Below are 15,675 nucleotides of genomic sequence, written 5' to 3'. Positions count from 1 at the left end.
TGATGCTCACCTCATGATTATGGCCACTGAGATGAAGCGAGTCACAGTATCCATAGAATCTAAAAAGGCTTATAGAGCTGTATGGGCCAAGAGGTGTCCTATAGATAAGGAACCTTATTTGCTCTTTCTTGGCAGAATTCCTCTAGACAGGAGTAGTTCAAGTAATTATACTTGGCTTTGAGAGCTGCATAATTCAATATGCAAAATTTCAGTATCACAGAAGCAGCAGCCTTGCATCCAAGTCCAACAGTTTCCCATCTCTGGTCTGATGGGTAGATAGTGGTTGATAATGTCCTTCTTGCACGGTATTAACCACTACGGAACTTGGAATTGGAGGCAAAATATTCTATATCATTTGTATGACCATAATATTTTTTGTCTGCTCATCTGCAAGTCAGAAGGATGGATACACAGATCTGCAGGGCACTCTGACAGGATCAAGAAAGCCTCACTGATAGGGCAATTTTGGAGGAGGAAGGTGTCAGCAGGATATCTAGCTATTGATAGTGCCGATCTTTTTCTTCCTCAAAGAGAATCCAGGAAAAAGTATGCAATCCTGTGGAATTATTTCTGGAAGCATTTGAAGTCATCAGCAGTAGCAGTTGGTGGCATGATAGCCTTATTAGGGAAGGAAAAAAAAGAAATGTTGATTAAACTTCCTCCTCTTCACCCTCATTTGGAGGGAGGGTCAGTCTCTGATCACCAATATATTGATCAAGAAGTTGAAGGTGTAAGTCTCCAGCTTTGCTGCATGAGGCACTTCCTCAGCGGTTCCATCCAGTGGCCCATAACAGGTTAGTGTACAGGTGTAGACTGTGTATAGTGATGACATGCAGATCAAGTAGATTGCACAGATTTCACATTTGAGAGCATGATGGAACTCATCCCCAGCACTAGGGAAGAAAGATGCTGTTCTTGGAGGAGTAAGAGGGGAACGTCGGAAGTCCAGAGAGGTGGGGGAGGAGGTTGTGTCTGAGCAGATGTGACTCAAGCATGTAAGATTCCAGCAGGTCTTTAGGATGTCTGGATTCCTGTGGAGGAGAAAGGAGCATCATCAGTATTAATCCATGGCTGGGTGCCAAAGGGAGACATTCATTACCCTGTGTAGTCAGCAAGTGAAGCTGAATACTTGACAGGTGAGAGTCTTCTTGCTGTCATAACTCCTGAACTCAGTCTGTCTCAGTCTTCAGAACTGAGAGATGGTGTAGAGGGTTGTAGGTTTGCCCAGTTAGGATCCTTAAACCAAGGTTTCATGCCGATATCAAAGGTACTTGGACAGGCCCTGAAGCTATGTCTCTTGTCAGAGGATATTGAGGCTACTGACCTCACATGGTATTCTGGTGAGTTGCGTCTCAGAATGTGAGGAAGAAGCCTGTTTCTTCTCAACAGAGTGAGAGACGGACTACTTTCTTTTATGAGACTGCAGTGATTAGCTGTCAACTTGGCCAAGAGTGAATGCCTTACAGGGGCAAAATTCAGGCTTGAGTGTAACGCTGGATGCAGTGATTTCTCCAAGGGGAGAAGTTGCAACTGAATGTCCTGGTCTTCTCTGGCCCCAGAAGTCAAACCATGGCAGTGAGAACACTTGTGTCATCTGTTCCTCTCCCAGACAGAAAATACAGTGTGTGGCTTTTACTGGCAAGGTGTTTCAGCAAGAGACACACCTCTCAAATAAAATGGGGGCATATACATGGGGGGGGGGGGGAAGCTTCCTAGTCACAAAGGGCAGGAAGTGGGGAAACAAAAAACCAAATCCAGAGTAAAAGTAAAGGTTTTAAAAAAATGATGTAAGTAGTAATAAAGCACATCAAAATGGAAAGTTAAGGCACTACCTACTGAAGAGAAAGGAGAAGCAGGCTTTTCTGCAGATTCTGTCCCAGATCAAAAGTAGGGTTTAGAGAAGAAAGTAGGGGCCATTGGTTCCACACAGTATTACATATACATCCTTCTTACAGCACAAGAGGAGGGAGGGTGCACCTGTGCAGTCCAAGAGGCAGTGTTGATTAAGACCTTACAATACCAGGCACAGGGGAACTGCTGCACCTATAGTAGGGCACTTATAGGAATATCACTCAAAGATTATCAGTTTTTCTGAAATAAAATTAGTGTTTTCATTTTCATATCGCCCCATTTCCTCCTTTGGCCTTCTCATCAGCTAGTGACATTCTTTCCTTTGGCACATTTTATAATCACACAATTGAGACCCTGGTATTAAAGATCAATACCGAATAGTATCTTATGTGCTCAATGCTATATGCAGAAGAGGAGGAAACTTAGCATCTGCATTTAATATACAGTACTTCCTAATGCACCCTGCAGTTAGGACTAGCACGGAGAGAAGGTTTCAGAAGACCTTGGAGTAGCCATAGAAAGTCATGGGCAGCATTAGTACTTATGTGAAAAGAAGAAGTTCTGAACAGATAAGGCAACAGCCCTATTTCTTTCCTGTCAGCAGTACGGATCCAAATAATGAGTGGCTACAGATCATCTTAAAAAAAACATATCCCAATCATCCTCAAATACTTTAAAAACAGGTGTTACGTCGAGGTGCAGAAAGTAGGTTTCCACAAGCTGAGGTAAGTAATTCATGCTGTTATAAGACTTGAAAATAAGGTGTTAAATAGGAACATAATATTAAGAAAAAATATACATGCACGAGTGACCTTGGTGAATGAACATCAGTATGGAGTGTGTTTGGCAACTGAAAAGCAAAGATCGCTCTGTAGATAAGCTAATACAGAGTAACAGTAGCATGCCTGGCATACTCCATATGCTCTCATTACATCAGATTCACTACTAAGGTAGTTTACTGTTGACAATCTTTCCTAGACAGCAGTTCAAATAACTTGCTACTCTCAAATTAAGCTTACCACATACAAAAAATAATTAGCCATTTTAAAACATACAAATTTAAATGAATATACTTACTCTGTATCCTTCTAGATCTCTCATTTGGATCTGCAACAATGAAAGATCTCTTAGGATCTGTAGATTGTCTTTATCTAATTTGAGAGCATTTCGATAACATTTAATAGCTTCATCATATTTCTTATCAGAACGCTGCAAGAGTCCGTACACATGCCAACCTAATACAAGTTAAGGAAAGTGACAGCCATTCACATTTTGCTGAAGGTAATTACATTGTCTATGTATTATCCTGACCAAAAAGCTAGATTTCTCCCTCTCAGACTCTTCTATACTATTTAGATGTGGTTCATTTTCTCAATCTTTGAGATTTTCTGGTCCCTCATTATTACTAACAGTGTGTAGTTTCAGCCTTATTTAGAATGCTGAGGACTGTGTACTACTGAAGGAGAGCTACAAGTCCCCTCACTCCAAGAAAACAGGAGCACGTTACCCTGTAACAGGCTAAGTCAAATCAACTAAAGTTAACAATTTGGGTAACAACAGAAGACATCAAACCAAAAAACTTAATATAAAATAATACCTAACTAGTCTGGTAATAGCTGTATTTATTCAACGAGGAAAACGTTCATTATGTGTGTTCCCCTCCCCCCCAGCTGACCAAGTCTTCAGGTATCTCAGTTTTTTCTTCCTTTGAAGATTCAGCGATCTTGAGTCTGAGGACTTCCCATTTTTCTCCTTCCTTTTAACTCATGAAAGTCTTTGAACTCAAGGCAGGATACTAATAAATACCTTAAAAATTCCAATTACATCTATGATGTCCACTTCAGTCATTAACTTCACAATCCTTGCAAATAAAGGAACAAATCTTAATTGATACAGCATCCTCTAGATAAGTAATTCTCAATTTTGGTCTGCAACTCACAAATTGCTCAAAAAAGTTATCCCATGAACACCATCTTCCACAATCCTTTGTAGGTATGAAGAATTGTGGGATTGAGGTAACAGTATAGAGTGACCATATTTCCCTATGCCCAATATACACCAAGGAGGGGGGGAAATGCAGGGTCCTTGGGGTTTTAGCACCATAGTGAGGGAGGAGCCACCAGTACACAGGGCTTTGGGGGGGAGAAGGGAGCCACTTCAATAGGCGGGGAGTAGCTGCCAGTACTGTGTGGAAAAGCTCTAAAACAGAAGATGAAGGATAGTCTTAAAGCTCTACTATAGATTTCTCACCATGAAAGGTGTCTCCCCAAGATTTCATAGCTGCCTGTGTTCATCTAATCAATTACTAACCCACCACTGCTTGACACTCTGAGCTACTTTTGCTGTACCATTGAAAATATTGACCAAATCCTGATTGCTTGTACCAGACAAGCAAATGAACTTTCAACAAATGCAATGATGATTTTATAGGTCACTTCCAATTTCATTCCCCGGGCAATTCTGCATTTTACTATGACTCAAATGCAACAACTGTAGAAATCCCCCAAGTCTACAGTTTGCAGCAAGCATTTAACATTGAAATGCCTACAATAAAGTGGGAAAAGTCATCCACATGGGGGGAAAAATTATTCAACAATCTCTTTGTTTGTAAATACAGAGTAAGACGGCATTGCAGAGTCCTGAATCTATAAAGATCTCTCCCCTTTTCATAATACAGTTATCTTGAACAGAAAACTCTCTTTTACAGGGGGAAACATTTCCTACTACTTTTCTTTCACAATATAAAATAAGGCTTCCCCCTCCTCCCCCCAGTAAAAAGGGAAAGTACACACTAGAGGCCATTTTTTAAACTTGTTGAAAAAAAAAATCTGGACCTCTGATACCCAAAACAACTATTTATGCAAAACAAAGATCATCAGTATAAAAAGGTCAAGTTATACTATCAGAAAGGATACAGACATGACTCTTTACGTCATTACGAAGTCCTTTACGAACAAATTCGTATGCTTCTTCTTTCTTCCCTAAACAGTTCAAGGTCAGTCCTTTCATAGCCAAGGTCTCTGTAGAAAAGGTTTTGTATTTGTGAATGTGAGAAATCAAAATGTACACCTATCATTTATGAGGACTAACATATATTCTGTATTCGGAATCTGCACACTATTGTAATAATCTTTATACAAAGTACGCTTTCTAAGGTATCACTTGAAAACCATTTACTGGGCAATACTGTCCTGATAAAACATATGGCAACACTGTATGTGAAGTTATAAAATCCCAATGTACGGTGTTATAGTAGAAACTTATGACCACCACAAGAATGGAGGTTGTTCATAACTTTGAAATGTTCATAAACGAACAAAACATTATGACTGTTCTTTCAAGTTTGCAGCTGAACATAGATTTAATATAGCTTTGCAACTCTATGCAGAAGAAGAACAGGAAGACATTTTTACTTCTTATAGTTTACATTTTAGACAGTACTGTGTTTGACTTGGGGGATGTGCGAGCGCTACTGCTGCGTGACTATTTCCAGTTCCAAATGAGGTGTTTGGCTGACTGGTGAGTTGATTGCTCTGGTGTTCATAACTCGGAGGATCGATTATATTAACATAGGCCAAACAGAGTTTAGTAAATAGGTCTGTCCTATATAAAGGAATCGGCATTCTGGATAATTTGCATTTAGCAGTAAGTATTCTTTTCTGGAATAGAAACAAAGGAATCTCAAACAGCAGAGAACACCATAGCAGGAAACAAAAAAAATACATTCTTTTGTCTTCTGGTACCCATCTGGAAATTATTTTGTCTGGGAGGAAGACATAAGAAGTAGGGACAAACACCCCCTCCCCAAGCACTACATCCTCTCTCTTCTCCCCCTCTGTCCATCAAATCTCTACATCTGAAAGAATAAAGGAAGCAACTTCTGATGGGAGAAGGGTCTTGACCTAAAGAAGTTTGGTCAGTAAGACTGCTGGAAGTATGTGGTGAGAACTTTCCTTTGAGTTTAACACAGTTCGTTAAGTTAAGCACCAGTAGCATTTTATCTTGTAACCATTATGGGAGACAAAATTCGTAAGGACCATGGCCAGAAAGTGACTGTTTGGGAACTACACTGAGGCCAACCATGCGTGGAGCAGGCTGAGGTGTAGTCTCGTATCCTGAACTACTATAGTACATGCAGTCATATGACCCAAGAGTCTCAGGCAACTCTGAGCCATCATCATCAGGTGATCCTTGAAGTGTACTATGAACACCAGGATTCTCCAAAAGGCAGTTTTCAGACAAAAGCTCTGACTTCGACAGAGCTGAGTGTCCTGATGATACAATTCTGTCTTCTAAACCACGATCAGTGTGCATTTCTGCATATTTAGGAGCACACTGAAGTCCCAAAAGGTTGACTGAATGAGGTGTATGCACGAGTCTACTTCAGCCTTGGTCTGGACTCTGACCAGCCAATCATCAAGGTAATGGTACACATGGCACCACCTCTCTCATCAAGGAGTTTGCCATGCAGTTTGCAAGCATTTGTGGTGCAGCCAACAGGCTAAAGGGGAGAACCACGAATTGACAAGTCTGAGGAACCTTCTGTGCCCCTGAAAAAAATCAAGATGTTAGAACAAATGTCTCAAATCATGGGTGGCATAACTGTCCCCAGAATCCAGCGAGAGAATGATGGAAGCCAAGAGATGTAGAACTTCAGCTTTGTGGTAACAAGTTGGCACAGATCAAGGATAGGTCTGACCTCCCATGGCTTTTAGAATTAGGAAATAATGGGAGAAGAACCACCCCGACTCCTTAGATCAGTGGTCCCCAATGCGGTGCCCACAGGCGCCATGGCGCCTGCCAGGGCATTTATGTGCGCCTGCCAAAATATCTGGGCTGGCCCCGCGCCAGAGCGCCCGGCAGCCACGAAAGGTTGGGGACCACTGCCTTAGATTCTGTGGAACCTTTATGATGGTCCACACCCATCGAGAGAATGTTCCTCCCAAGCAAGACGTTGCTCATCAGAAGAGTCTCTGAAGAGAAAGGATAAGAATTTACCACTCTCAGAACCTGATGGCCTGTAATAATATGGGACTATCATGCCCAGAGGAGGTAAGACAAGCAGTCCACAAAGGGTAAGCTGGATCCAAGATTTCTAAGATGGGTACAGCAGCCATGAGCACCCCATCAAAATGTCTACTTAAGGCCTCCTGAGAGGCAGGCATTGATTTTGAGGACAACAGAGGTGAAGGACTATGCCTAAAGCCTCTGCTTCTCAGAGTCCTGCCAAACTGGTCAAGGAAGAACCAGTACTGCCGGGGGCCTATCATGCTTTCCAAAACTCATCAAGATATATAAGCCCAGGGACTTCAGAATAGCCCTAGAATCTTTGAGGCCATAGAGCTTGGAGTATGTCTGCTTTGAGAAGTAGTAAGTGCCCTCTACAAGATGGTTTTGGAGAGTCTCCTGAACCTCATGTGGGAAGTCCAAGGATCAGAGCCAAGAACGCCTATGCATGACGTCTGCAGAGGTCATGGACCAGGACAAGCCAAATCCAGAACATCCAGGATCATTTGTAGGGAAGTCCTTGCTACACATGTACCTTCCTCCTCAACCTTAGAGAGCTCCCTTCTGGCATCTTGGGGTTAATGAATCTTGGGGTTAATGAATCTTAACACATTGGGACTGTTTTAAAGTTAGATCTTCTGAGGAATGGTTTGTGGGTTAATGATCCTGAGCTGCAAATCCCCAAAGAGACCTTTCTCCCAAACAGATGCACTTTTTTGCAAAATATCCAATGAAGGAAAATTTTTCTAGTGACTGTGCTCAGGGCAAACATCCCTAAATTGAAATGGATTCATGCAAGCACTCGAAGAAGAATCATTGGGAGGAAGTGATAGCTCAGTGGTTTAAGCATCAGGCTGCTAAACCCAGGGTTGCGAGTTCAATCCTTGCAGAGGCTATTTAGGGATTTGGGGCAAAAATTTGTCAGGGATGGTACTTAGTCCTTCTGTTAAGGCAGGGGACTGGACTTGATGACCTTTCAAGGTCCCTTCCAGTTCTAGGAGATTGTACAACAATGAAGATTGCCTGTCACAACTTTTCACTGACCCCTTAGACATAAGTCTGCAGCCGATTGGGATGGGGGAATGGGGGTGGTCAAAGGACCATAGGGTGAAAACTACAAGTTGTACCTCCCTTAAGCTGGATTCTCTGGTCTGGCAACACACCTGGTCCAGCAAGATGGGGGTGTTAAGATGGGGGTGTTCCTGGACCACAGAGCCCAAGAATAGGGAAGACAAGCAGGAGCGCAGCTGGATGGGGGCTGGTGACTCAGCATGGAGCCCCATGGGTGGGTGGGGGAATACCAAGGTGTAGGCAGAACAGCAGAGAGCTCGACCTTGTGGCCAGGAGGGTAGCAGGGGTAGGCAGCAGCCACCTCAGAGCTCCAGCCCAACCCAGCCAGGAGGCTCCAGCTGTGGAACTCAGAGTCCGGCCCTGGCCACCAGCAGAGCTATGGTGCCCACAGCAGCTAGAGAACTGCAGCCTGGGGAGCTGCAGACAGCAGCACTGCTGCATTGGAATCCTAGCAAGGGGCAGCAGTTCAGCACGGGACAGAAGGGACCTCCTGTGGTCCGGCAAATGGTCCGGCAAATCCCCTCGTTCAGGCCTGGTCAGGTCCCAAAGGTGCCAGACAAGGAAGGTCCAACCTGTACAATCAGTGAAAAGAAGAAACCTGAGAAGAATCCATAAAAAGTGAGACCTGGGGTGGCATGGCACCAATAGACAGAAAATAAAAAAACGTAGAGAGAGAACTTTCAAATATAAATACATCATGCCATTGAGCTGGAAAGGCAACAGATCTCTGTACAGTTTTGATGTGACAGACAGAAATACAGTATTTAGACCTACACGCGATGTTCTACTGAAGATGCACGCGATGTTCTACTGAAGATGCCCTCATACTTAAGGGAGTTCAGAGAACAAAAAATAAAAATAAAAATGCAAACAAAATCAGTGGAAGGAGCGGAGGTAATAGAAAATTAAAACTGTACATATTTAAGCAAAAACAAATGGGACAGATACGTCAGTAGGCTGCAAATACGGAAGAGTAAAAGTACTTAAAGAAATATATTTATCTGAGTAAGTTTCAGAGCAACAATAGCCTAGCACTAAGAAAATTAACATTTAAAGTTGATTTTTTTGGGTGGCGAGAAGGAAAACCAGTAATCTCTCTCAGTACAAATAGTAGAAGCTCAATCATGTAGCACACCTTAAAATTACAGTATTTTCCTAATGTATGGAATTATTGATCTAGGACAGAGATAGAGCAGATAAAACAATACATCTCCACCTCTAATTACTATGACATGCCAAAATGTGATCTTTCAGGTTCTGCATTTCATGTTATAATTCATGGTATCAGTAATACAATGTTTAATTAAGGAATACACTAAATACAAAAAATGATATTGTAACATAGAATGTAGCTAAGTTTTGTTTTCTTTGAGAGACTATTACAAATTAGGTTTTAGTGACTTTTTGAAACAAGTCACTATCCCATTGCAAAAAAGTATTTAAGAACAGGAAAGGCAGCATGATTACCTCCTCCCATCACTGCCTGTAAATCTGGAATTACAGCTGACTACAATATCACTGAAACCCAGGTGTTGCACTCAGTTCCTGGTCTGAAATGAGATGTTAATTCCATCGATGATGAGTGGTTCTACCATAAAGAAATAATCAATCATAACTGCCTGTTTACAGTTTTAATTTTGGGTTCTCACAGGAATAAGTCTTTCCAACCATGCACTTACCTCCATGTTCAGCAAACTTCGGGTTGGAAAGGATCATCTTGCAAAACTTGAGCCCATTTTTGTATTGTTTTTGTTCATAACATTTCTGGAAAAGATGAGGCTCAGATTACACTAATGAAAATACTTTTAGAACAATAGTTCCTCATAACAGACCAATACAAAATAATTTATCAGGTCCTTCAGTGACAAAACAGCAGACCACTAATTGAAATTCTATTTAATTCTGCTTCCTCGACACTATGTACATTGTTTCTCTTACACATTCATTGGAGTGCCTTTATGGGTGCTTGGGTTAGAGATGTTAAGATGCAGGTAACTGACTACTCAATTAGTCAATAAGGGAAGGCAAGCCAGCTAAGTCCCAGCTCGTGCCAGGTCCAGGACCTACCTTTGTTGCGGCTCTGCAGTTTAAATGTACTGAGAGCCGGGTTGCCTGCCCACCCAGCTCTAGTACATTTAAACTGCAGAGCTACAGCAATCGTAGGTCCCAGACACAACATGAGCTGGGACTGAGCCAGGCTGTCTGGGCCTGCCGCAAGGAGGGATGTAAAATTTTTATTAATTGGTTAATTGAATAGTCAATGCTATTTGCATTGACTATTCGATTAGTTAATAAGGGTGCCTCTGCCTTTTAAGGGTGGCAACAGCCCCAGGGCTTTTGCCACTCTTTAAAGGCAAAAGCAGTGCAGGGAGCATGGGGCCAGAGGGCACTCAAGTAGTTTCCTGCTGGCCCCATGCTCCCTGCAGCATTTTAAAGCAGCAGCGCTGCATGGAGTCCAGGGTTAGCAGGGGAATCCCCAGCTGACCCTGGCTCCACCTGGGACTGCCACTTTGAAATGCAGCGTGCAGCCCGGGGCCAGCTGGGGACTACCCAGCTGGCTGGGCTGCACACAGCGTTTCTGGGCTCCACGCAGCAATGCCATTTTGAAGTGCCCTCCATTTCTTCCACCACCCAATACCTCTGGTAGTGGCAAGGAGGAGAGAAGTGACTAGTCAACTAGCTTGTCAACTATCTGATAACCATTTGCATCCCTACCTGCGGACAGTGGCTGCTTCACAGCAGCCTCCCCTGCCCACTCCCCAGCACTGCAACTTCTGATAGAGGCTGCAACATGCGGGAAGAGGGAGGGAGAGAGAAAACAGGCAGCACCGCAGAGCTGATGCTGGGGAAAACAGGCTTTTAAGCTGGTTTCCCCCCAGAACTGGCTCCTTCTTCCCTCCCACCTCCGCTGTCTCTGATACAGAGGCAGAAGGGGGAATGAGAGTGGTCAACTGATAAGCCTACTCCTCACTTACACTTCCAGTCTGGGCACTATCATTATGGGTACTAACAGAACACACAAAAATTCTGGTCAGGAATATGTTTGAAAGTTGCTATAGCATTCACATGAGTACAGAAGAGCAAGTAAGTGTGTGTTAATGCTACCTAATAATGTAGTATCTTGTGCCCTTCCAGAACACCAGAGTTAAACACACAAAACTTCTGAAAGCCAGGAAACAGAATGAAGACTGAACAGAATGTCTGTACAATCATGATTGTCTGTAAATTTGAATTCTCTTTTCTGAGAAGCTACACATGGATCCAGGGAAAAAGAGTTCTTTGCAGGAGTGGTGGGATCAGAGGCAACCACTGTGTGAGCTAGTTACTAACTGAAAACTACCACTGTTGAATATTATGAATATGCATCCCATTGGCACCTCAGGGTGAATAAGAAGGTAGAACAATACTGCTACATTTTGGGAACCCTTGTGTGGAAGTGGGTGGGGAAAAACAAAGTGGGAAGAGATTCGGGCACTTAAAACACTCCGCTCCTGATTTCATTTGTAATTTTCTCTCAGAAGTCTGACATATCAGAAAACAAGAATTTCAGTCTCCATTTTGTATTGATTAATGCAAAGTCCAAGTCAATGTTTCCACCATTTCCAATTTGATTAAAAATTGGACTATCAAAAAACTGTATGTCATCCAGCTGTTATCCATATTCAGCTGAGCACCAACCAGTGGTAAGGAGGAGTCTCACATGAAGTACAAAGTCCCCTTTCCTTAAAATTGAATTGAAAATAGCATGTCCCATCTTGTGCAAGATCCTCAACAGCAGAATAAAAACAGTTCTAAGTCAAGTCACCGCAATGCACCCAAGACTATGTGGAAGGACAGCTTTATTTACTCTGCACTAACATCTGCCATATTTTAATCTACAGATTGGTTTCAGGTCAAATAGCTAAAGCTATTTCTACTTTGAATGACTGGAGTACTTTTGTTAAGAGCAAATTGTGATTTAGTGACAAAGAATGTACAGCTTTGGACCTAACAGTCTCCATTGGGGAAGCCACAGCAACATCTTAGCAAAAGACAAATGCTTCACTTTGAGCTGCAACCTCAGCCATGACAGATGGAGGTTAGTGGAGATGTAACAGACCCATTGCTAATGGGGATTGTCAATGTTTCTCTAAAAGACAGGCTACCAACTTCAATTAAAGAAACATTGATATGGTGTATTCTTAAGAACCTTTCATCCCATGTGTATGAATTAAATAAATTATGGCTATAATGATTCTTAATATCAAGCTGCCTCCAAATTCTTTTAATACAGACCTACATTGGTACAAATGTACATATGGTACACTACTTGTGCTGGCTGAATTAGAGATGGATGGAGACCAATTTTAAAACACTTGACGAATACAAGGTGCTGGCTTGTGCACTGAAAAACTTCAAGAAGTTGACAGGACTGCTTTCAAGATCCCTAAGGGTAGAGCTGGGAAATTGCTTCTTTAACCTAAGAAAAATCAAATTGAGTTATTCCTTATGTTTAAGCCTCAACATATTTAATGCTTGTGATTAATGCTCGTGGGTGATTAGCCTCTACATAATGCTTAAACGGCTTCACCTCCCACTCCCAAATTTAGTTAGCCAAGTAGGGTTTTTTTTTTTTTTTTTTTAAATGCAGACCTCATTAATGGGGTCCCTCCAAAAACCCAGCACACTCTGGTCCAGCAACATGTGTCGTCCAACATCCGTGGTCTCAGCTGCCCCAGCGACATGGGGCCAAGGCCAGAGCCTGTGCATCTAGCAGCGAGGAGGGGAAAGAGGGGAGAGGAGGATAGCCCAGTTGAGGGGGGAGGGGGAGGGGAAGGGGAGTCAGGGTTGCCTGCTGGGGCTGCCTACCAGCAGTGGGCCATAAATTCGGGGGCCGGTGACAGAAGACCTCCCCTATTCTGGCAAATTCTCTTGTTCAGGTCCAGTCAGGTCCCGACCGTGCCAGACAAGGGAGGTCCACCCTTTAGTTTCCCATCTTTACCTAAAATAACCCAGATATGTTGACTTTACAGGCACACTGGATGAATCATCGTTATTTGGAGATAGCTGTTACTGCTGAAGGGGCCTGCACTCCCCCCGCCCCCACACACACACACACTTCTGTACCTTCATGGTTTGTACTACATACTGTGGACTTCCTTTATGATTTTATCTTTAAAAGAACTGTCAAGAGCACTTAAGGAATTGGGATGAATATTTTTGCTGAATAAAAAATTAACACTTCAATTTGACTTGCATTTATATTTACCTTTAATCCAGGAAGATCCTAAAGCACTTTTATATTTTTTAACTTTATTCAATATTGAAACAGCTATGAAGTGAAACAAGTATTCAGAAGCAGAAAGCAACACTATCAAGAAGGGATAAATGCTGTCTCAAATTATGAATACATTTATACAGATAAAATATAAACACAAACTAAAGTTTGGCAGTTTAGAAATGATCAACAAAACAGCACCAGTTGAATCAATGTTTTTGTAAACAGCTCCCTCTTGAAGAGGATACTAAACCATGTATTTTCCAAGAAAGTTCCTTCTCCGTATTGTGTTTTGAGTGTCTCAGTAGGAACCTCTAGATTTTAAGTCCTTTAGAACAGAGACTTTAGGGCAACCCTAAGAGAGGTGACCATTCTGCAGCAAGGTAATTAGGCTAGGTCTCTAGATTAGAAATGTTTGATGGTATAGTAACTTCAGTTTGGGATGCAATTTTCCCCCTTAAGACTTCTATATAAGCATAAAAGGTCTTATTTCAGTCAACAAACCAGCAGAAGCTATAGCATGAAAATCGCCACTTTTTCTGGCAATATGATTTGAACCTGTGACGGGGTGCAGTCACAGAAGACCCCTTGGTGATGCCTTTCAGAGCGCTGACACAGCCACAGCCACAGCCACTGCCACTCACCTGCTCTCTGGGGCTTCTCACTATGCTGGGCCAGTTCCCTGGTCTCCTCTAGCCAAGAGCCAAAGCCAAGATTCCCGTCCACGCCCGAGAAGCAGTACAGACACTGAACCTCTTCAGGTTCAAGGACAGTGCAGTTTAGGACCCAGCTTCCTAGGATACCACTCCCTAAATGGTACCCCCAAAAGTTAGGTAAGGGTAAGCCTCCTTTAGCAATGAAAGAGGGAATGTACACACTGATCATTTCTCCAGGTAATTGTTTACACTGGAGAAAATAAGTGATTTTATTAAAGTACAACCACGTTTTAAGTAGTAATAAGTGAGAACAGGCAGAGCAAAGTAGATTACAAATAAAAAAAAAACAAAACACTTGGCTAATCCTACACTGAAACCTCCGTACAAACTTTTCAAACTAAACCTAAAACCTTTTTTCCTGTTGCCCCTCCAAACCAGGTCTGTCTCCCCAACCCTGGGGTCTTCGAGTCCATTCTTTAGGTGTGGCCCAGCCAAAAAAAACTCCTCTTTTCCTATTCTTTTTAAAAAAAAAGAGTTCCCTTATTGTATGGGGAGTCACCTGGCCACCATTGCTAAGCCTTAAGAACAAAAGGCTATTTGCATATGACTGCCCAGACACTGAGGCTTCACCTCCCTGATGACTGTCATTCACATCATTATCATAAAGTATTCCCCACTCCATATGTCTAATTTTACACACAAGAATGATATACACATCAAAATAAGATAAACAGAACCAGCAGATCATGACATGAAGATTGATATACATGAAATAATTTGCTCCAAGCACCTTTGAGTTATGTATATTCGTGTCCATGGGGGGGGGGAAAGGAGGTCTGTCACAGAACCTACAACAAGAAGGTCTGCCAATATAGCTGCAAACATTTTCTAGTGTAGACCTGGCCTTAATTTATCTATCATCATGCATAAAGTTATGGTTCAACACAATCTGATCAGCCCAAGTTCTATCAAGTGCTTACAAACACAGTAGTGGAACCTGTTAAATTAGGTTTCATTTTGTAATACAAAGGCACTTCCTCTACATCAGTGGTCTCCAACCTTTTTACACCCAAGATCACTTTTTAAATCTCAGAACTGGCGAAGATCTACCGCCCCGCCCGGCCCCTTCCTTGAAGCCCCGCCCTCTCTATTCTCCTCCTGTTCATCACTTGCTATCCCCCAGACCCTACTTGCATAATTTAAAAATAAACTGTTTATCAGAGTGTGTGATACATACAACTAAAATCACGTGTTTATAGTTATAAAATAAATGGTCTGGTTTTTATTCATGCTATTTAAATCTAAAATGAAGCATTTATAATTATACATTTTGTGGGGACGGAGTACTGTGGCTGGGGGCAGGGGAGAGGGAACAGGGGGCAGGGAGGGCAGAGGACAGGATTCTGCAGCAGGGGACAGAGTGCCAGTGGGGACAGATCTGTAGCTGGGGACAGAGTTTGGGGAGTGGGGACAGCATTCTGAAGTTGGGGACAGGGGAGTGGGATGCCAGTGGAGGCAGAGTCCCCTGCATCTCCCTCCTCCCAGCATTCCTCCGCCCCCCCCCGGAAACCAGTGAGTGCCTGCCCCCGGGCCGCCCCCCCCCCCAGGAAGCCCTGCGCGCATGCGCACGCCTGCCCAGGGGGCTGACCCCCCCCCACCGGTGCAGGGAAGCCCCGCACGCACTCACCAGCCCCGGGGCCAACCCCTCCCCCCGTGCAGGAAAGCCTCGCACGCGCCTGCCCAGGGAGCCGACCCCCCCACCCACGCAGGGAAGCCCCGCGTGCGCGCCTGCGCCGAATCCAACCCCCTCCATGCAGGAAAGCCTCGCACGCG

At 43.2% G+C, this 15,675-nt stretch overlaps 1 protein-coding gene across 6 annotated transcripts in view; it reads right to left on the bottom strand.

Annotated features, from left to right (window-relative positions):
* NAA16 (N-alpha-acetyltransferase 16, NatA auxiliary subunit) overlaps positions 1-15,675 on the bottom strand; it is a 107,752-nt gene that overhangs the window by 74,246 nt on the left and 17,831 nt on the right. For 4 of the 6 annotated variants that reach the window (XM_006124386.5, XM_006124387.5, XM_075918938.2 and 1 more), the window contains 3 exons: positions 9,609-9,693; positions 4,767-4,871; positions 2,929-3,086 (listed from right to left, as the gene is read on the bottom strand). In XM_006124386.5, coding sequence (XP_006124448.3) covers positions 2,929-3,086; positions 4,767-4,871; positions 9,609-9,693 — 348 coding nt within the window. Of the gene's footprint in view, positions 1-10; positions 1,032-2,928; positions 3,087-4,766; positions 4,872-9,608; positions 9,694-15,675 lie in introns of those variants that run through there. The other 2 variants (XM_006124388.5, XM_089775456.1) reach the window with 2 other exon arrangements.

The sequence above is a fragment of the Pelodiscus sinensis genome, chromosome 1, assembly GCF_052426305.1.
Source record: "Pelodiscus sinensis isolate ZL-2025 chromosome 1, ASM5242630v1, whole genome shotgun sequence".
Classification (NCBI taxonomy): domain Eukaryota; kingdom Metazoa; phylum Chordata; order Testudines; family Trionychidae; genus Pelodiscus; species Pelodiscus sinensis.
The sequence above is the reverse complement of the archived record's forward strand: the minus strand, read 5'-3'. Positions and strand labels throughout refer to the sequence as shown.